At 40.3% G+C, this 23,100-nt stretch overlaps 1 protein-coding gene across 6 annotated transcripts in view; it reads right to left on the bottom strand.

Annotated features, from left to right (window-relative positions):
• The window catches only part of EPB41L4A (erythrocyte membrane protein band 4.1 like 4A), a 130,695-nt gene extending 108,884 nt beyond the window's left edge, over positions 1-21,811 (bottom strand). For all 6 annotated transcript variants that reach the window (XM_051782611.1, XM_051782612.1, XM_051782609.1 and 3 more), the window contains exon 1: positions 21,462-21,811. In XM_051782611.1, the coding sequence (XP_051638571.1) occupies positions 21,462-21,560 (99 nt within the window). In that variant the 5' untranslated portion in view covers positions 21,561-21,811. The remainder of the gene's footprint in view (positions 1-21,461) is intronic.
• Between the last annotated feature and the right edge of the window lie 1,289 nt (positions 21,812-23,100).

The raw sequence follows: 23,100 nt of genomic DNA on the forward strand, positions 1-23,100 counted from the left end.
ACAGAAAGATGGAGAGATGCAAGCATGCATTACACTTATACTCCTATATATTCTATATTCTTTTATCTGTAGTATATAAAAATTTTATGTATTTTTATGTATAATCTGTACGCACACGTATTAGTGCTCTACTTGTTTATCTACCAAGAATTGCTATTGCTAACACATCTGACTTGGAAATAACACTACCCACAATTAGTGCTGGACTGGCAGGATACTAATTCCTAAAAACGAGGAAAAAATGATCCAATATAACTGAACTGCCACCATTTAATTACAAACTGCCAACACTTTATTATTACTCCACTCTAAACAGTCCACCAAGGAAACTACTGACCTTGACATGTCAAAGGAAGCAATATTAAAGAAACAGGGACACACAATTCAACGATTTTATGCATGACAGTAAAACGTTTGAGTCTGTTTCGTATGAAAGCCCAGTCCATTCATAAACTTAGAAATTTTATATGTTATACTTTTGCACCAAATACTGCAGAGTCAGCAGGGAGCTTCAATATAATACCAACTAAAACAATTATTTTGATTTACCAAAATTGCACTATTGTAATTTCTCTATTTGAAAATTATACAACTAAACCTTAGCAAATTTACTGATGAAAACTGAAGTTCAGAGGAAAGAATGAAAAATAACTTTTTAAACAAGCTGACACTACAGTATAAAATAAAGATACAATAAAAACTGTTACATATTGGGTTTGTTTGATGACAAGTTTGTTTGTTAGCAAATTTTTTGAGATTATGGACTTTTCTCCCAAAATGTTTTCACTGTATCCTGTGTAACATAAAAGGCAAGAAGACGTTTTGAAAGGCATTTTTACACCGTGTAAGTTTTTATTCCATTTCATATTAATATCTTCAGTAACTACTCAGTAAGACCAAACACCTACAAAACTCTGCAGGTAATTTGCACAGAACATATCCAGATTGTCAAAAATCCAGAATATTCATGCACCCAATCAATATTTACTCAAAGTTTTAGTTTCCAGCTGCACAGCTTAAAAGACTGTAGCTCACTATAATCTTAAACCAGCCCAGGTTCTGCAAACCAGAGAGATAATGAATTTTTTTTCATTATCACAACTAATTAGTTTGCTGAACTTTAAAATGAAACTTTTTCTTGCTGACAACAGTCTATAGCAACATGAAGTTAAAGTAAAAGGAAAAGGTTAATATGGGGAAAAGAAGAAACCATAATTTATTCTGCTTTATGATAACATTATGTCAAAACAATATTACACATTCTAAAATGTATCTTATTTGATGAATGGCGAGCATATCGAGAAGGCTGCGGAGAAGAACTCCCCATGTATTAAAAAAGACTGTTCTTAGAACAGGTGCAATGGATTGGAGCAACACTTTATTTTTGTAAACTCTTGCAATGACACCAATTCCTAATATATTACAAGTGTGGTTGCAATCAACAAAAATGAAGGTCAATACTGAGCCTAGATATAAATCATGAAGTTTAATAAACCCATAAGGCAGGAAATGTATTGGTGAACACTAGAAATGTATTGGTGAAAGCATATAATCTGTGGACATGCCTTTTTTTTTTAAGAAATAATAGCTCTAGAAAAACTGTAGACAAGAAAACAAATCCTATACTTCAGCACAAACATTTTTAATAATGATTCCAAAAACATGGCATATATAAGGGAGTGAAGGAAGAAGTGTAGGTTTAAAAGTATTTATTTTATATTATACATATTTCTGATGCAGAGGAGCAGGATTAATAAAAATTTACAAGTGGAATTGAATTATGACTTCAAGTGTAAACTGTATTCTGTAATTATTCATTGCATTTATTGTCAGCAAAATGAACAATAAAGTTTTGTAAATTAACTAAGGCAACTAAATTTTCATTGGAATATTCCTATTTTGCTCATGCAAGTAACATTTTTGCAAAGGATGCAGAGACAAAACATTAATGTCTTTGCCTTACAAACTACAGAGTTGTTTAAAGAAGGCTTTTAAATAGCATTCAAACTTTCCATGGAGGGGATACAGGAGCATTTGAAGCAGCTCAGCAGGTATTCAGTCCTTCTCTGCACCCCATACAGCTCAAAGTGAAAACTCAGCAAGTTCCCCAGTGGGTACTCCCCACTTCAGGGTACCTTGGTGGGCTGCAATCCAAGAGTTCCAGCTCCCACACACTGCTGCTCACAGCACCTTTGCAGGGTGCAGAAAGGGAGTGGCTGGGACTAGCCTCATTCTAGCCACAGCAAGGTGGCATAAAACTCCTCAGGAATCACTGCCAACTGGAGTAAATTAAAGCAGACCTCAGGCTACCTTACACAGGGTTGGGCCAAGTCAGGAGAGGAGAAACACGCACCTGTAATTAGGACAGAGTTCAAAAAACTCATACTCTCTTAATCAAAAATATTTTTCCTCGTAATTTGGTTGAGCAGTAACAGTTTACCAAAGGTGTTTTTTGCATATCTCCTGCCTTTCCCATCTCCACAGCCACAGATACAAATACCAGCAAATCTAAGCAGGAAGGAGCATGAATGGAAAGGGACATTATCTCTGCTGTGTCATTCCCAACTCTACTGCACTAAGGATTTCTGGATATCAAAAAAAGGGGACAGAGTCAAAAATTCAACTGCAATGCAAGTGCTGCTATTGAAGGTACTCCTCTTCCCCAGGACATGCATCAGGTATGTAACTTAAAACACGCTTTCCCTAAAGACTAGCATCTCAGCAAGGCAAGTGCCAAACTGGAGAATAATACAAAGTCTTATTCTAAAGTTCAAAAGGACTTTGGTAAAACCGAAGCCAACAACATTAGAAAATATTGATTCAATGTCCTTTTTATGTTTCTGTAACTTTGCTGCCTGCACAGCAGTTGGCAAGAAAGATGGCTAGTATTATTTACAGGTTCAGGCTAATGTTTCACTGTCAGAATGGCAACATCGCCACACAGACACTGGAGAACTTTTCAAAGACGAGAGCTGAGAACTGCCTAATAAGAAACCATTACAAATGGCTTCTTCAAAGCCTGAGGCCAAACTGCAAGTAGCTTTCCTTCTGGATCACATGAATTCACTTCGAGGAACTTCCCAGAAACATAGAACTACTTAATTTGGAAAAGATGTCCAAGATCATCAAGTCCAACCTCTGACCAATTACTACCTTGTCAACTCGACCAAGGCACTGAGTGCCACATCCAATCATTTCTTGAGCACTTCCAGGGATGCTGATGCCACCACTGCTCTTGGCAGCCCCTTCCAATGCCTGACAACCCTTCCTGATGTCCAGCTTTAACCTCCCCTGGCACACCTTGAGGTCATGTCATCTGTTCCTGTCTCTAGTGGTCTGGAAGCAGACAGCTCTTCTAGAAACCATGAGTTTTCTAAAATTGTTCTAAAATCATGAGTTTTACCTGTGGGAAGTAAATTCATGCAAATGTTTAAAAATGGAAAGGGACACTGGATGCAACAATGTCATGGAAATGATAAAAAAGAGATCCAAAAAATGAAGCCAATAAACTTAAATTTAAAAATTAATTCTGTAGAGACAAATAAATCTGTTTATGGCTGCAGGCATCTTTTTAAGAGAAGAGTGGTCAGGAAGTTGGCAGAGCTGGTGGGTGAGATTTGTTTGCATATTTTTTTGCTCTGCTTCTCTTTTGTGGGCTTGTTTTAAATAATGCCCTGTTCTTTTAGATTCAATAAAATCCTAGGCTTTTGCCTCAACACATTTGCAGTCTTCAGTGTTGTCTCAGATCTTCTAACAAAGAACTGTATGAAAACTTGTAACTGACAGAAGGACCTGTGTATGAAAGATCAGTTTTAATTAATATGTAAAATATACATTTCACACTGCAGTGCTCATGTCCCCTCATGTCACTTGCCCCTCCTGCTCCATTACCATCACTATCATTTGCGGAGAGGAGACACAAAAAGAATGCTAAAGTACCGCAGCTCCCTGTGGTAGGGATTGTAAAAAATACAACTACTAATCCCTAATTCCCATAACATAAAGTTAAACTAATGAAACAAACAAAAACAAAAACAAAAAACAAAAAACAAAAAAAAAAAAAAGGAAAACCTAAACCAAAGCAAAACCCAAACTAAAAAAAAAAAAAAAAAGTGCAGAAACGTGAAGCCCAGACCCTTCCAAGGGGTTTAGACTGGTAGAAAAAAGAACTGCACTGTGCTCATTTACATACCATCTCAAGGCTTTGGCCAGCAGACCAATCTTACCAGTTTCCAGCCTCCCTATTATCTTCTTCAGAAGACTATTTCGCATCACTTCTGGACTTCTGCTGGATCCCAGCCTAGCAAAGTTTAAAGCTCCCTTGGAATGGGAAACATTCTGCCAAGCAAATAGCTCCAGGGACAGCCAACATGAGGCACAGAGATACAGATACACATTTGGAAAATGTGTTGTAGTTTGGAGCAGAGGGGGGAGAAGCTGCCAAATCTTTTGTAAAGTCACAAGGTTAAGTTCTCCCTGCATGGAGACTCACAGGAAAACATAACAGAATAATAATCCTTAGAGGCAGTAGCCTAAGGACCACTGCAGCTCAACCTGTCAAATAAGAGTATCGATATGGAAGCATAAAAGGATATGATGTTTAAAATGTGCTAATGACATCAGCTGACTTGCTGCACACAGTGCAAAAAGGACTCTACGTTCAACCTTCTACCCACAGATGAAATTGCTGCTCCAAGTTTTTTGCTTTTTTGTATCATTGACAGTGTAAGGTAAACACTGTCATCTGTTCACTGGGAGGTCTCTCTATTCCTCTCTCTTACCAGTATAGGAAAAAAACAAACAAAAGTAGGTGAAGGGAGACTCAGAAAGATATTTAGATTAATTTAATTCACTCTCCTTGCCATCCCAAAAGGAAATAACAGAAGAAGAAGAACTATTCAAGAAAGCCAAGAGGGAACTGCAAAGCAATGTTTCATGGAAAACACACTGCAGAAATAAAAATGAAGTTTCCTAGGTGTATTCAAAAACATTGGGGAGGAGAGAAAAAGTCCTGGAATTTTTCTTAGGTACATGAATATGAAATGGTGATGGAAGAGGTCTGCATACAACTTAATGCCCCATATTCATATAACCTCCCCCATCCTGGTTGTCAGACAATTGCCTGGGTGTCCGTCCTCACTCAGAGTCAAAGCTTCCAGCATTTCCTAGCACCACATCTCCTAACATCCTATAAACAAGCATGTTACAAAAGGTTAAAGATCAAATGTACTCTATGAACAGAGCCACTGAAGTTAGGAACACATGAAAGTAGTTTAACTGAAAACAAAAGTGACCCTGGCGAGATGTCATGGAAAGCTTTCTACTAGAAGAGTAACAAAGGACTGCAGCTGAGCTCCTGGGAGGCTACTTTTGTTGAGGTTTTTAAAAACAGATCACACTAAAAGAACCTGCAAAGAATGAACCACGTATTTGTGACCATGATCTTGTGTAACGTTATTCACTATAAACTGACTATATATTCTACTCATCTAAATCTCTTCTATCCCTGTTGTTCTATAGAAGCAATCCTAGCCATTGAGAAATGATGATTTTACCTTCACCGGGAAAAAAAAAAATCATAACACTCGCTTTAATTCTGAGCTTCCTCGGAGAAAAATGCAGGCTTACTGATTTTAGGAGTCAGCAGGGTTCACGCTTTTGAGTTCCTCTCTGCAATCATGACAACAGAAAGTTTAAGTTATTTTAAATGAAAGCATGAAAGAAATTCAAGTATTTGCATTGACAAAAACACCAAAATGCAATTAACTATAAGAATCAGACTGTAGCATTGCAGGTTTGAAGCCTTTCAGAGAAATCAGTCCCTTCAAGATACTTATGTAAGCTGAACTACCACTGCCACAAACTCTGAAGGCTCTTAGCTGACAGCAAATGAAAGGTAATGCAACTAAATCCTCTTATTACAATCTAAAATAAACCAAATTACTAAATATTTGCTATTCATGCATATGGACAGCTACCAGACTGAACACTTACCAGCTCAACCACATGCCCAAACCTTTCCAGAAAAACTCATAAGAATCAGCAGAGCCCACAAATACTATGTGCAAGTAAAATCTTTAGATACTGCAGTCCCTCTGGAAAACTTAATTTCAGATAGGGTAACACACCTACCTCAATCACAGAACTTTCAGCTCCATGTCTCTACATAAATGACTTTATGACAGACAAACTTCCCTTTTGAAATACAGTTTTAGTATCTTCCTATTTGAAGAACTGCAGTATTGCTTAGAGGTACACATTTCAGCAGCAGCTGTTCCTTAAACCTGTTACATCCACATTTATTAATGCAATTTATTAATACAAGCATCTGGGATTGTTTGTTTATTAAAAATACAGGCTCAACAGGTGGATTGCATCTTATTTTCCCTATAAAAGTAGATGCAGTTAAAGACAACTTTTGCATATAGAGAAAATGTTGAGGTTTGGGGGTTCAGTGGGCTGGCAGACCTCATGGGATGATCAAATAGATTTGATAGATTGTGGGTTCTGACATTTGATAAGGTCAGTACTTAATGTAAAATTAAGTACTACCTGCTAGGCCTTGTCAGATGAGCTGCCATTGCAGCTTTGTGTTAGAGATGCTGAAAATTTTCAGGCTTGCCTAGAAACCTCCTCCAATTCACACTGCTCCTGGAAGTAACAGTGTGCCTCCCTCCCCGCCTGCCCCAGGCAACAGTGGTCAAGCTGCTAATGCTAACCTATTAATTAAGCCTATTATTTTTTGCATCAAGGAAAAGTTAAGCTGCAAAGTACAGAACTATTTGTATTGATATACACTGTTTCCATGCTGGTTTACCTTTATAATTTTTTTGCAACAAAACGAGAACATCCTTAAACAAAATGTTATGCAAGAACTGGAAACACATCAGTCCAAAGCTACCTATATTATACACTTCTAATTTGTGGTAGATGTCTAGTGAAATTTTCTCCCAGCAAAATTCTGCAAATTTTTACTATGAGGGCAACAACACCAGACTAATCTGCTATTCTGCCCCTTGAGACAATATTCCCTGATGTGGTAGTTTGAGACCCCCAAAATCCAATTCCCGAGTCCAAGCCCCATCTCCCACATCTCAACCCAGTGTGGGATGGGTTTTCCAGACACAACACAAGACTCAGTATGGGGGGGAAGGGAATTATATTACAATCACTATACAAATAAATATTATAATACAGTATATACATAATCTTAACTTTCTCTCCTATGATAAATCAGTATTTACTGATCAATCTCTTCTCCCTCCAATAAAAGTCCAGAAGGGAAAAGGAAAGATCCTTTCCACTCTCAGGGCAGCAGCCTCTCTTCTTCCATGCAGCAGCTGTAGCTGGATCATTGTAGCTGGATCTCTTTCTAATAAACACAAGGGAGGTCTCCTCTCCCCCTCTTGGCCCTTGGACTCCAAACAAAGGTCTCGCCCGTGGACTGCCAGCAGGGACAAAACTCGCTTCACCACGGGTATATCACAAAGTGCAGGGGCATCTTCATGAAAGTCCCTTCCTCAGGGGATTTACCTCTGAGTCAGAATGTCTTGGGCAGCTTTCAGTTGAAAGTCTTTGCCTCAAGAGTTCTACCAGAGCTCCTGTGCTCTGTCTCAAAACTGCCAGCTTGGCAGTAGAAGGACCAAGGTCACCCCCTCCGCATTCCGTCTGGCCATCCCGGTCCAACTCCAGGACGTTTTTGAGCTTCTTAGCTCCTCTCTCCGATGCCGCATGTTGCATTTTAGGACTTCCACCCAGTAGGAGTCCACCACCCTTCCTCTCTAGGAGGGGTCTCCAAGGGTTTTGGAGGGTCTGGTTCAGTTCTTACCCCAAAACTCTGTGTAGAGCCTAGTCCTGCTCTGTCTCTCTTCATTAGACATCTCTGTGTCTTCTTACTTGGCTGCAAGCTGCCTCTGCTGCTTTTCTTATCTCTTGGCTTTCAGCCATAGTCCCTCCGTTCACTGCTGTCTCTGCTGCTGCTCACAGTGGAGAAACTTCCCCCAACTCTTAGCTACAGATACCTGGTCCAGTCTAACACTGTTCCAAATTTCTGCAGCCTAGCCCCCAACGGGGCTCCGGACCCCTCTCCTCATGGCTTCAGAACATGGTCACTTCTTCTCCAACAACTACAACATCCTTCTTTTCCAGTCTGGTGTGATATGTTTATATTTTGCTGAAGCGCTGATTGGCTCAACCCCAAGGGACACCACCCCCTTGGGGGTTACCATTTTTTTAACTCCAGGGGGAAAACTTTTTTTTATTCCACCACACCTGAATTGACAACTTGGCCTTTTTTCTCCTCCATCCTACCCTGCTCCCATTCCACACGTGCTAATTTGCTCACTCGTGTATTGCCACAGCCCTAGACCAGATCTTTGAGGCAGGACCTGCTTCTGCCTTGGCTGATTGTGAAGCATTTTGATGTTTTATCAGTGCACTCAAGTGCTACCACAACTACAATGTGTCACTCTACGAAAACTCCAGCCCAGATGTCATCTGGGAGGAAACAGCTTATATTGAAGAATAACCTAAATCTATATGTACTGTGAATGCTGGAGCATAAACTAATAGAGTCAAAGGCATTGTTTAATTAAATGTTTAGTTCCTCCTTCCAGATTGAAAATGGCTAGTGCTCCAGACAGAAAGCAAGGCTTGTTTTGTGTACATTTAAAACAACAACTACTGCAATTTCCTTTAGATCGTTCTTCTGGTTTCCCCCTCATGCTTCAGATTATGAAGAGCTAACAAAACCCATGCTTTTCCCTGCATTATTTTTTTTCCCTTTTTGCAAGCCTGTACTGAATATAAAGAGCCTGTATCAGGCCGGTCAGGTTTCCTGTTCCTAACCAACTTCAAAACGCCAGTACATTTGTATGCACAGTGAACTTCACAGCAAACACCTGCTTCTTAAAGGCACTGTACACTCTGCTACCTCCTATACTGCTTGAATACATTCTTTCGCTTCATTTTTTTGTACACTCAGAAATCAATGTTCAAAATTCAATTACACTACTTTTCTTCAAGTTCAAGTGACTTTTCTTGCCCCGAATTCCCTCTGTATGTAAGAAAAGGAATATGAATGAGAGCAAGCTTGAAAAACTAGATAATAAGAGCCATCCTATTAGATGCTCTTCCTCTTATAGATAATAATATTAAGTCCATCTGCTCTATGTGGTTACATTATGCAGAAAAAAAAATGCATATTAAATGCACATTAAGATGAAGAACGTTTAATCGACCGTAGGCAAAGGCAGAAGAAACTCCACCACTCTCAACAGAATTACAACAATCCACTGGTGGATTAGATACAAACATACACTCAGCATAATCACCTCAAGTTGAGCATGAAGATGGGCACAGCACACGTTTATATAACTTTCAAAGACATGTGAATGCAACAATGAACACCAACTTGTATTTTTGTGACTTTTCAAGTGCATGCTTAAACCTCAGTAGAGCAGGCATGTAAAAATTGGGCTGGTTTGAACTCTCATCAAGACGACACACATTACTGAAGAAAAATTCATTTACCCTTTCGATTTTGAATTTTCTTTGGGGGCATTATCTGTTTATTAAAAGTTCTGGATTAATATTCTTGGAGGAAATACATTATGTGTATGCCACACACAGCAATAAAAGTATTTCTGTATGCTGCCCTGCTGCAAAGTTTCAACCCTGACCTTTATAATACTCATGGACAAAAATGAAAATTAAGATTAATAAATAACTAAAAATCAAGAAAATCAAAAATGTCATGAGCTCAGATACAGACTAAGCAGGAGGAAAAAAGGAAACGTCTATAACAAAAGGCTGGTTTTGATTGATTTTCAGGTAACTCAATGAAAGTGTTTTATTTCCCTCCCCATCAAACTTCCTCTCAACAGAGTATGTCAAGTGAGAAGCATGGTTTCCTCCAGGACTTCTGCCTACTTCTGGAGCTTCTGCATGCTACAGGCAAAAGATTTTCGGCTTTTACAAAAACACAAACACTGCAAAGAAAGATTTACAACTACAACAACAAAAGTACTGAGGAACTTCTTTCCTTTTGACATTTTATAGATTCCTCTCCCCAGATATCTTAATTTCACCAAGACCTCTCCAATTTCTGTACAGACATACACAATACCAAAAATAAAGCTAATACTTTTCTGATCATCCATTCTGACTTTTCTTCTACCTGTTTACAAAGGAGCAGACATCATAAACAAACACAGTTCACATTGCAGTTTGTCTTTAGACAAAGACTTCAGAAAACAGTTTATGAAACCTGTTTCCATAGCAGATTTTTTTCAGAAGAAACAGAATAAATGATCGAAAACATGAAAACAGAATAAATCATAAAAACAGTAAACACTTTCATGCTCTAAACAGTCAGACTCAAGACCTGAATGCTGATGAAAGGCCAAGGATGACTACAAAAAATGTTTTACTTATTTTAAAAATACAGAAAATTTATTTTTATTTTATATTAACAACATCTAACACCTTCGTACAAGATCTAACATATTTTATTTTCAGTAAATTTCCATTTTCTAATTTCTGCTTGCAGAAAAATTGGGTTCAGTTTGTCTCCTCTTGAAGTTCATGCCAAAGAACACCAAAATACCTACTGTCTTCATTGGAACTGAAACCAGGTACACAATTTCAAGTATTCCTAAGTTAGGGAAAGACCTTAGCAACTCACTATTGCTTACACAGGAAAAAAAGAAACATTATTACTAATTGGATGCCTGAGGAAAAGAATTGGCTTTTGCAGGAACAGTCAGGGACACTGGAGCCACAGATGAAGGTACCACAAGGCCAAGAACATTTTCTTAATAAATCTCATCCATATCAATCTGTAGTACTGAGAGAGCAGGGAATACTCCCTATTTTTGGAGAAAGGCAGTTTGTAGAGGCAATTTTAAAGGCCCTATAGTTTGTCAACCCTAAGCACAGAAGAACAAAAGACTACTCAAAATAATCCAGAATAAATGCAGTACCCTTGAAGAATACCAAAAGCATTTGTTTCCAAGGAAGATTCTCACTGCCTTAGAGATTGGTTTGTTGCAGGCGAAGAACACAAGCACTGAAAAGAGAACTGAAGGGTCCAGACAACTTATACACAGAAACAAAAGGCCTATGGGCACATGTTTTGGAACATCTGAGTCCTGCTGAAGGACTTTAAGAGAAAAAAGAAACAGGGGGAAGAATATGGCTGAATAACCTCACATCACTTCAAAACAGAGGAAAAATATTTGATGTTTTGAACTTAAGAGCTTTGTTCCATCCTGAAAACATTATTAAAAACACCTTTAAGCCCAGTCCCTCCTCCCCCAGCCAAAGCAGCAAATGTAAATTAAACCTAAAAAGCTAAGGGCAAGTCAGGATATTCCCAAACCTCTTCAAAATGTTCCACTACAAGGCATTGTGGCTTTCTTCCCTCCATTCACAAAGGAAATGGCAATACAAGAAAGTTTTTTGAAGTATAACCATGCTGTCAATTTGCACCTCTCCTTCATCTGCCCTGGACTATTTTCTCCTGATCACCACTACTGAACTTAAGCTACTTCCCTCCTATGATCCCTTCTAAGGTGTCCTAATTTCCTCTGAAAGGAGATCCATGCACAGCTGTCAGGATCACTTGCTGCATGGTCCCCTTCAAGACACCTCGATACATATCACTCACCCCTTACAGTCATGCTATGACACTCAGAATTAAGATGGTCTGAGGCTCAGCTTTCTTTTGTTTTGGCATATTGGATAAACAAACCAACCATACAGACAAAAGATTGCCTGTCAGCCTGAAGCAGACTTGAAAGAACCCCTGAGGGGGAGGTCTGGGCTGTGTGAAACAAGTGCAGATGTGTCAGGCTGCTCCACTCAGTCAAGGATGCCATGGGCCCCTTGCACTTTCTCACACTGTCTTCCCAGACAGTACAGGCGCAGCCACAGGAAACTACAGGGAACAAGAATCTGACAGTTCCTCAGTGGGAACAAATACTGAAAAACCAGTGGCAGTCACGGCCTTCCAGTCCCATTTGGTTCTGACATGGGACTTCCTTTCCCTTCAACAGCCTTGATGAGATTACACTAATTTATAAACAATAGCCATCTTCTGAACCACAGCAAACAGGTAACATCACCAAAACAGAGCAGACACAAGGCCTGATGCAGTATTGTTCTGTATCTAGTGCTGGCCAACAACAGAGAATTTTGAAGACAGTTTATGATGTCCTCAATAGGAGGATGTGCAGAATCTGCTTTCATGTTACATGTCATACTAGTACTCTAAGATTACTGCTTTTCAGAAGGGATATCTAACCATTTGCTTCAAGTTGCAAGTCAGTGTTAAACTCACTCCTCATTAATCTCCTCATTTCTCCTCATAAGTATTCTTCCTCATTTTTGTAACTCCGAGTTGCTATTTTCACCAGTTTCCTGTGGTACTCACAAATGGTATTAAAAAAAATTTTATTTTCCCTTATGGTTCCGAATGTAGTCCCTTATAAAGACAACTCTTGCTCTGGTACTGTGAGGGGAAAAATAACTAAGTCCCATAACATTCCTTCCAGCCACCATTCATCCACAAGTAGGCAAGAAGTTTGTCACAATTTTTTTACACTGTGACACTGAGAAACTGAATAAAACTGATAAAACATAACCTATTTAAAAGCTAAATACCTAATGTATTTAAAAGATTAATATAAAATAAACTGTATATTCAATATTTAATAAATGACAAGTGTATTATTATAGATAGAAAATATTTTTTGTAATACTACAAATAACATATTCTTAGATATAAATGAGAACCTTCAGTGAAATATATAGCGTGTGGAAAACAAAAACCAGGTCCGGTGTTTTTTATCTAGAAGATCTTTCTTCTAGCTCGATCCTACATGATGATCAAGTGCCTTTAGATCTGCAAAGTGTTAAAGCATGTGCTTGCATACATTAGTAGTCATGACAAATTTTACCACTAATTACATTGGAAAACTGCCATTTTCTGCCTTCTGAACACTTTTCGTGCAATTCAGATATGGAAGACCCTCCTTTTCCATTACTGAAAGGCATTCTATCTCACACAGCCAGAGAATTCATCCCTCAGTGCATTCAGTTCTCATTTTCTGAGAACACAGGAAAGGTAGTAAAGTGCTGAGCCATTTATTACCAATGTGGCTCACTCAACCACATACAGATTTTACCCACGTCAAGACTTCAAGAACTACAGGAAGACAGAGTGTCTTCTTGTCTTCCTTATGGAGAGCCGTTTGTAACACTGCAAAGTTTAAAATGTGAATATTGACAAATCAATAAGTACATGAACCATACAAATTAGAGCCCCTTTTCCTCACATTAGTAACTATTCATTATTATATTGACTGTATCATTTATTTTAAGTGTAAGTAGGACCACTCAGATTTAAGGAGGATTCCACTTATTAAGCATTACTAATACAAATACCTGATAGGAGGGAGGGTTTGCCACCTGTAAGCACTTCCCTCATACCAAGACAGAATTTTGAAAAAAATAATGAGTGACAAGGAGAAAGAAGGACTTCCTAAAAAGGAATCCTTATAAACCTCTAAGACTTCCAACAACCGAGTTTTAATATAACATTCCTAGCACAATATGTTAATGATGTATTCATCTTACTAAAGATTTCCATGCAAAATGATTAAAAATGCCAACATGGGTATATTACATTTTGGTTGTTACTTTCAACAAAGATGATTTGTACTATCAATTCAAAGAAACTTCTGAGGAGTCTTTTTTCTGACTCTGGAAAGGTACTACTAGAATTACCCTTCACAAAAGGTCTCTTCCCCTGTCATCACAGCATTTATTTTCCTCTCCCATTCATATTCTCACCCTCTCTCTCTTTCTCTCTCTCTCTTTCTCTCTCTTGATTTCTAACCTGCTCAATGCTACTGTTTTTCTTTTCCTTCCTTCACATCAACAGTGAAATTTACTGGCTGTGAGATTACTGTTGCCTGTGTTCCTTGACACACCTCGGACTGGACCTTCCTGACCCACTTTCTTACATTTGCCTCTAAAAGCGTCACTAAGCAGTCCACTTCTGACCACTGGGACAACAGGCAAAATAAGATATGGTATGTTTAGGATGATACTGGAATTTTTGCTTTTAAGAAATCAGTATTTGTAGTCACAAACCAAGGAAAGCAGCCTTGTATCACAGATAAAGCACATTTCCCACTTGGTAAGACTTCCCCTCTTAATGCTGCAGCAAAACCAAAGGAGCAGAGCTCTCATTTTGCAATGTTTCTATTGGTTTTCCACTTCTAAATAATAGCATGGGTTGACCTCAAGCATGTCCCTTTGACCTTAGTGCCTACAGTGTTCAACCGTCCAAAACTCAGGATGCAACGGAAGAAATGGGAACAAAAGCACAGTCAATACTGAAATGACAACCTTCATTTTAAACTGTGAAGTTAAATTGTGTGCAGCAAGCACAAGATCTGATCAAAAAGGCAGGATCTAAAATGTGTACTAAAAATGCAATCTGCAAAATTCTGTGCAGATATGATTATTCACTTGCAAACATCTCAGTTGTGAATAAAATGCATCTAATATAGCTGTTCTAGCACTACAAAACTAAATCCCTGCAGGCAAATAAATTAAAAAAAAAAGAATTTACAAAGAAATAATTAAAGAAAAAAAAAAAACAACACTGGCAAGTAATCTCTCATCTTTGTACCAAAAATACAGATATTAGTAATGACGCAACATGACCAATACATAATTTCTTGTTTTCTCATATATGTTCAGTATCATCTTCGCAACAGATATTTTACAGCATAAAGTGACATAAAATTATAGCTTTTGATGAAATCCTCTTTCTGAAGCACCCTTCAAATTATTCAGTCTCTTCAAGAGTTCCCCTCATATTCCAGGCTAATTTTTAGCAGTTTTCCTTCTCGAGGGAAAGGGTTGCAATACTGCAGTTGATTTTTAGATTAGAATTTTAATGAACTATACTAATCCTATTTAACTATACTAAATAATCTAATCTAAGTAATGTTCAAGAAATCCCAAGTTGCAGAAATCCAAAACTGCTTAATAACAAACCTGCCTCACACAGCTTACATTTGCCCTGGTTATATTATGAAATTATTGCTCAATGAAACCAGCAAAAATTATTGCTCAATGAAACAAACAAAAAAAAAGACGCCTCCGACAATAGTATTGTTCAAACTTCAGGTTGACTGAGAGGTAACTTTATGTGGAAGTTAATGGATTTCCTTCTTGTTGTCATGCTGGTTTCATTAATTCAGTCAAGTACACCCACTCAATGTTCATTTATTTTATGGTTATTCCACGGGGTATTCAAAATTGCTGGTCTCATCTGTAAAGTTACGGGTAAGATTAGTAATCTATTTCAAATATGTGACAGTAATTCTTGAGGAACAGTTAATAGCAAGGTTTATGGGTTTTTTGTTCCTTTCACTGTTTTAGAACTAGAATTGTGCACTATTTCAGTCCATTTTCAGAGGACTGAAATAGTGCAAAATTTCACATGCACCATCTGGTGCTCAGTGTGCAATCAGATGACTATTTTATACCCATAATGGAAATTTAAATAATAGTACCTTTCTGATATTGAAGGGTTACATAGTATCAATAATTTACATTTTGTTAACATTTTTTTGCTGCTTTTGTTACAGGCAATCCTTATATGCACCATATCTATAATATTAAAGAAGAAAATACGTACTTATTTACACTTGGAACTTGATATTATTTGTTTAGTTTTCCTGCTGCTATGCAAAATCTGTACACATAACAGAAAACTCTTGTTTTATAAAGAACACAAATTACAAGGCTGAGCAAGGTTTAGATTGTGTCCTTTTAATCAATTCACTTTTTATTAACTATTCTTTTCAAAGCAATATTTTGAAAATCTAGAAGAATCTGCCTTGAAAGTATTTATTAATCAATACCAAAGTGGGCAAAGGAAAGATATGATTAAATATGTTTGAACTTTGATATTAAGGTTTAGTAATTACTGCCAGTGGTAAATTACCACAGATGGAAAGCAACTGCAATCTACAACTAAAAAGATTTTTAAGATTTCTGATGTAGTGTAACTACATAATTAAGAAAACTTCTCACAGAAAGATGGGGTTTTTTTAGTAAAACATAGAAGAATAAACCAGCAGAAATCACTTCCACAAAGAATACATTATATATTCACACAGCAAATGTGAATTTGGCTTTTAATGCCAACTCTCAATTAAAATAATTAACACAATGTAAGAACTTTCTATTCATAGTATTCTATTTCCTGCTGAAAAGTGCATTCATTAAGCATTTCCACAAGGTTTAAAAAAAATAGGACCCTATCATTCCCACATTGATTCCTTGGTGTCCCTAGAGCTAAATTAGCTTGATCCAAAAGTGCACCCCACATTTTCTGTATTTACTGTATTTTGAAGACATGAAGCCTGAAACTGCTCAGCTTCAGTGAGGAATGGGGAGAAAAAAAAAAAAAAAAGAACAATCCCCAGAAAACTTTCTAAGAATTGGTTTATCTATTTCACACACTGAATCATATTGTCAATTATTCCATAAATACCTTTAAAACATCTATCATATTTTGATGAACCCATTCATGTTTTTTACATATCCAGTCATTTAACACAGTTCCCAACATCAGTCACTCACTATTTCAGGTTTGAGGGGTTTTTTTTGAAGCAGGAGGGGGATTTTCTAAACCATTTTGAGATGGTGAAGCCTGCCTTTAGATATTTGGATCTAATTTTGTTAAATTCTCAGTGAATCATCATAAGGAAAAATCTGTCTGGTTATTTACCAGACAAAAACCACCTACTTTCATTGGAGATGGAGTATCTTACACAGAGATTCAACCCACAGGCGTAGCTTACAAACCACAAAATGCAACCCTTTATAGAGGGCTACATATGGAGGGCCAGAAAGCCTTGTATATCACAGAAGCACCAGTTAACTTTTTAGCCACCAGCACGCTGGTAACAAATGTGGGTAGAGCCCTCCCCAAATCTTCGTTCGCGAAGCCTGGCCGTGATGATGACCAGTTAACACTTTAACATACCAGGTAAGTGGTATGGTGGCCAGAATATCACTATTAAAGTGTAATACCTAATAAAATAACACACTGTAAACAGAGTCTTCCAGGAAGAACTACTGTATCTTTTCTATTCACCACTTTTCTAATGAAATATTGCTGTTGGTCCATTACACATGTCAATCTAAACAGGACATAAAAACAGTGCTTAGAGAGGAATTTCAAGGAATACTTCAAAAGTGCAATGACCAGATGGCTTAAGACTAATTAGAGACTTTCTTCCCTAGAGAAGTAGCCAATATTTTTTTGAGATCTTTCTTCCAACCAAAGAGATGCAAACAAAAAACAGAGAAGATTCACAATATTTTTATCTTCCTCAGGAAAAAGAAAACTAATAATTGCCTTAAACACTGTTTCAAGGGGGGGGAAAAAGAGTTGTTAAATTCCTGTTACAAACACATTACAGGATGACCACTCTTTCTGCAACAGCTGATCACAAATAGGTTTCATAGCATTATTTTCTAAGGGCCCACAGAGGTTTCCTTAACCTCCACCAACAAGTTTTTGCAATAACGCACTCCAAACTCCTTCTGGGAGGACAATTACTCCAATTCTTAACAGAGGCAAAATATGTAATTCCCACAACCCACCAGTCAGGTATCATATCAAAACACTACAGAGGTGTCTCATGACATCAACAAATAAGCCGTAACTACTCAGAAGGTAGTACTGTACCATAAAAATGCCTAAGTTATTGTTTAATCTAGGTGAAGAGAGGTCAAAATAGCAGTCCTAGAAGAGTGATTATCTTTCAGTTGGCAGCTGCTTCTTACCACATTTAGAGCAAAAATCTGTTAAAAACCCATTTTTTACTTGGAAACTTGAACATCCTTTTAAAGACAAAAAGCTGTCCCAGTCTGAAGCCATATACCTCAATTAAACAAACTGTACTAGAATCTGGTGAGTAGCCTCTTCCATTCCAAAACTGTTTGAATTAACAACTGCAATCACTTTATTATCTCAAAATCTGTACTCTCCAAAATATCTCTGCTGATGTACTACAAGGAAACATAAAAATTAAGACTATGAGACATCCGATGGCCTTTTCTGATTATCTAATTATTATGCTGGGGAGCCAGCTTCTACATTTTCATACAACAGTGCTCTGACCTTAAACCATGAAGACATAAAGGGACAACAGAAAGACAGTACTAGTAACAGTGAGAAAACAAACAAAAAAAAAAAAACTAGGAGCAGCAAAATCAATTTCATCTGGGGGATGATGATCAGGGATCATCACAAGCCCCTCAGACAGCATGGCCCGTGGTAGACTGGTCAGCTACCAGGCTAATAGGGCTGGGAACTTTTTTCCTGGCTCAGATGCTGACCTGTTGTACAACCTTGAAATCACTCAACTTCTTTGCATCTCAGCTTCCCCACTTGGAGTCAGAAAAAAACCAATCCTTTCCTTTCCCTAACAAGCTCTTTGAAATCCACAGAGAAAGTATCCCAAAACTGCACTCAAAGTCTTAGTCTTGTATCACCTTTTCTCATTATTTTAATACAAAGCACAATTTGAAGCCCACTGTAGTATGAAGAATTTGTTAATAAAACTGCAAGTAAAAAAATTCATATTTTGATGTGGATAGCTGCTGTCAAGCATAGCAAGCCAGAAATAATTACTACACAAGCTAAGCAATGCATCTTCAAAACTCTACAGCAGTTTGGAGACAAGTATCTACTTCATGACATATTTCGGATTCACTGAAGAAACAAACTTGCCCGGGACTCCCACAGGCACAGAGCTTAGTCTTCCACCCTTCAAAGCAAATAAAAGTATATCCACTAATATCCAGCAAGTACATAGATAGTAAATAGCTACTGAGCTGTGGGTTTTATTTCTAGCATACATGCATCTGCTTTGGAAAAAAGAAGGGAACAAAGTTGCTCCTATAACTATTTAAAAACTCTGCTCCTGTAATAGTTCAAGATTTGTTTTGTCTGTGTAGCTGTAAACGAAATTAAAAGTGAAAAAGACAAAAGAAAGATCACATTCAGAATCTGAAGTTCTAAGGAAACCTTTGTTTTAAAATAAAATACATAAGAACATATACAATCTACACACTGGTGCCAAAGTTGAAATTCCAATTAAAAAAAAAATTAAAAATAAAAGACTCTGCATTTAGATGTGTATGTGTTAACAAAAGAATTATAATAAAACATTCATATTTCAAGGTTAAAGCGCCAAATGACAGAACATGACAAAATTTATGTCCTGTTTTACTAAGAAATAATAATGTAATTTCTGTGGAAATTTGTAGAATAAAAAACAAACAAGCATTCCCTGAGCAGTTTAAAATGACAGAAGCCAGGACTCAGTTGAAAAAGACAGTTCTGCCCTCCTTCACCTGTGAAGTGGACTAGGGCACTGATCCCACTGAAGACTGACCCAGTAAGGCAAACCAGTGGTTACCCTTCAGCTGGACATGTGCTGCTCTTCACGCACAGCTGCACAAACACTTTTGCAAGTACAAAAGCAAGGAAGAACACAATGGTGGAAATCACTGACTAGGAGAGAGCTATGCAGTTCCTCTCTTTAGGTTTTCAAAGGCTCGTGGAGTTACAGCGCTGGGGTGTGGCTTCACATTATACAACTTTAATCTTGGGGAAAAAAGCAGGAAAAAAAAATACAGGCTGCTACAAAAAGGGAGATTCTCCTTTCCCTAAGGTTCCCTGCTGTCCAGTGCCAGTGCCTATGCCAAAACATTAACAAACTACTACTTTTCCTGTCAGATCCTCATACTGTTCTGAGGCCATGACTCTCTGTGGTTGGATCCAAGACAGAGAAGCAGCAGGTGGAAGGGATGAAATATTTAGCATTATACCACATTCAGATCACAGTAAGAACGGCAGAAAACCACACTCTCATGTTAAACTAGACAGTTCCCAACACTGGAAATCACACATTCTTGAAAAGAAGTCACATCTTCAGACCCTTTCTTTCCCACGGGACAGTAATTTTTATTGGACACTGTACAAACACTTCACTTTCAGGCTTTAGCCTTTAAACTAGCCAGAGGACTATCTTTACAGATTACTTTTTAACATAATTCTTCTGCAACTGCATATTTACTGGCACCAAAAGCATATATGCAAGCATAACGCACATACCCACATCTGTGCATCTAAAGGCAAGGTTTTTCAGAAGTGTCTAAACTTAGACTTCATAGACCCTACACAGGTACTGAATTCCAGCGTCACAGTGATTTGCTTACTCCTCTGTGCTAAGCATGGATTTGCCATGGATGAGCCTATTTGCAAGCAGTTGATTCAGCAAAGCTTGAAAATTCTCAGTACGTGTAGACCTGGTAATAACCCAGATTACAGTTAAAAATACACTGATAAATGTAAACTCACTCCCTCCCTACCCTCCCTCATATTTTCCTTTCCCCAGTTGCTTCACCAAACTTTAATCATATAAGCGAAAACATACAGACATACAGACTTTTATTCTTCGGAAGTCTTAGGTAAAATTGATAAATATGATTCCAATATATAGTTGGAAAGATTCCTTTCCAACAATAAATTTTGGAAGAACTTATTTCTTTCATTTTCTTTTTTTTTTCTCATCCAACACTGAAACGACGTTCTTACGTCGCTAATAAATTCCAGTTACCGGCATTTCGAACAAGGGCTCCGAGTGTCTCAGACATGCGATTTGCTGTCATCAGGCTTAACCAGACAGTACCAAGTTAAGGGCCTTTAGAAAAATCTCAGTTTTCACATGCTCTGTCAGGGCTCATTAGCGCTTGGCAGATGACTACTTTGAAGAGTTCATCAGCGCCGAGTGCGCTGTAGCAAAACCAGAGCTTTTCCCACCGGTCGGGAAACGGGACAGCGGCATAGGGACGCGGCTGGACCTTCATCCCTTCCGCTCGGGAGCTGCTGCCCGTCCCCGAGGGCGGCTCCCGCTCCGCTCCGCTGCCTCCGGTCTCTCCCGGTAGAGAGCGCGGCAGGCACGGCAGGGAGCCCAGGGCAGAGGGAGCGGGGAGTGACTCAACCTGGGCGCGCAACAGCCGCCTCTGCCTTCTTTTCTTGGTAGCAAGTACAGAACAATACCTGTGGTGGCGAGCGTCCCGAGTGCCGCGGGGTGGTCGGCACCTGCTCGCTTAAATGAGTATCTCGATGTAAAAGCCCCCCAAAAGCCACGTCGTGCCCCACCGCCACGCGTCACCCCAATTCATCTGTCCGTAAGGAAAGTTACGACGTTACTTTTTCGGCCCTCGAAACCCCGTTTTCCCACCGCCGCACCCTTCCCGGCTCCCGAAGCGCAGTCGGTAGGCAGCCCCCGAACGGGAGCCCTGCCCAGGAGGCTCCACCGCACTGCATTCTGCAGCACCGCCGGCGTCCTCACCTTGATGCCCTGCTGCTGCGTGGTCAGGGTCAGCTTGGACTCGTCCAGGAGCAAAACTTCGCAGTAAAATTCCTCCGGGACCGCGCAGAAACAGCCCATGCCTGCTGCGGTGGCCGGGGGGGATGGGGCTGGGAGGCGAGGAGAACCCTGGAGCGGCGACGGAGCGGGGCTGAGCCGGGTCTGGGCCGCGCTCAGCTCCGCCGATTGAGCCCGGCGGCTCCTTAGGGCGCAGAACCCGGCCCCGCCGCCATCCCGCCGAACAGCCTGGACAGGGGGTGCCGGGCGCTCCCTGTGGAAAAGACCGGCGGCTTGTTTTAGGAAGGATCCCGGGGCACAGCCCGCGCCCGGCTGTCACGGCGGCTCTCCCGTCGCTGCCGCCCCAGGGAGGTGCCGAGCCGCCCACCCGGCCCGTCCCCCGCCCCGTCCCCCGCCCCGTCCACGCATGTTTCCGCGCCTCCTCTTTGTGTGGAGCAGCGGACGCCGGGGGAGCCGCTCCGCCGCCGCAGCCCGGGGAGAGCGGGGGTGGTCCCCGCCCGGCCAGCGTGGTACCTCCGGCCGCGGACCCTGCGGGGCGGCGGCGGCGGGGCCCGGGGAGAGCGGGGCTGGCGGCCCTCGGCTGCCCGCGGCCGATCGCCTCCTCCCCGTCGGGGGCGCAGGTATGGAGGGCAGCGCCGCCAGTAGCCGGGAGCGACCCAGCGCCTGGGCAGCCGCCGGCCACCTCCTGCCGGCCACGGGCACGGTTCCCTCCGGGCACGGCTGCCCCCGGGAAGGAGCGGGGCGGCTCTGGGACGGGGAGCGGCAGCGGCACCTGCCAAGCCCGAGGAGCCGGCCGTGGACTGCTCCGCGCCCCCCCGGCACCGCGCCGCATCCCTCGGCATCCCACTGGCATTCCAGGTGCGGGGCCGGACCCTCGCTGCCCTGTCCTCGAGCTCAGCCAGTGGGGCGGGAGCCATGGTCCCGGCCCTGGTCCTTGCTCCTGCCCCGTCGCCTCCCGGTGGCCGCGGCAGCACTGACCCCTGCGGGCTGGGCCGGCTCTACTCCCCAGAGGGCGTCTGGGAAGTCTGGGAGAGGGTTTTGTCTCCGTAGTTGGCGTGGGAGCGCCTTAAGAGACGTCATGCGTGAAGGTTCGGGAGAGGTTGACTTTAAAAGGTCCTTTTGGCAGGAAGTTTATTCTCCACCGTGGTGTTAAATACTGAGCTTGCTACAGGTATGTTCAATTTACAAACCAACAGCCCTGTAATATTAAAAAAGAATAAAAATCAAAACCAAAACCCAGCTAACAAAGAAAAAGTAGAACACAAAAAACTTGCAACTGCCTCTGCAGTTGCTGTCTATAGTTTCTGGAGCACACACCAGTCCACCTCCCTATTTTCACTGCTGCAGAGTCCTGTGTAGGGACAAGATGATGCTTATGGCCCCCTTCCAACTCTGCATGTTCTGTAATTCTGTGGCTCTGTGCAATCTATATTCTATGATTTTTCCCTTTCAGGCAGAAAGTTAAGCCCTGATCCCACAAGTGCCTGCCCATTTGTTTAAGTTTGCATGCATGAGTCGTCCTGTTGAAGAACGTGCAAAGTTTGCATGTGTAAATTTAACAATATGTTAAATATGTGTTTTTCTTATGATCTTTAACTTGTTC

This window comes from Manacus candei, unplaced genomic scaffold (assembly GCF_025592945.1).
Source record: "Manacus candei isolate 608988 ecotype Guabito, Panama unplaced genomic scaffold, ASM2559294v1 h1tg000016l, whole genome shotgun sequence".
Lineage (NCBI taxonomy): Eukaryota > Metazoa > Chordata > Aves > Passeriformes > Pipridae > Manacus > Manacus candei.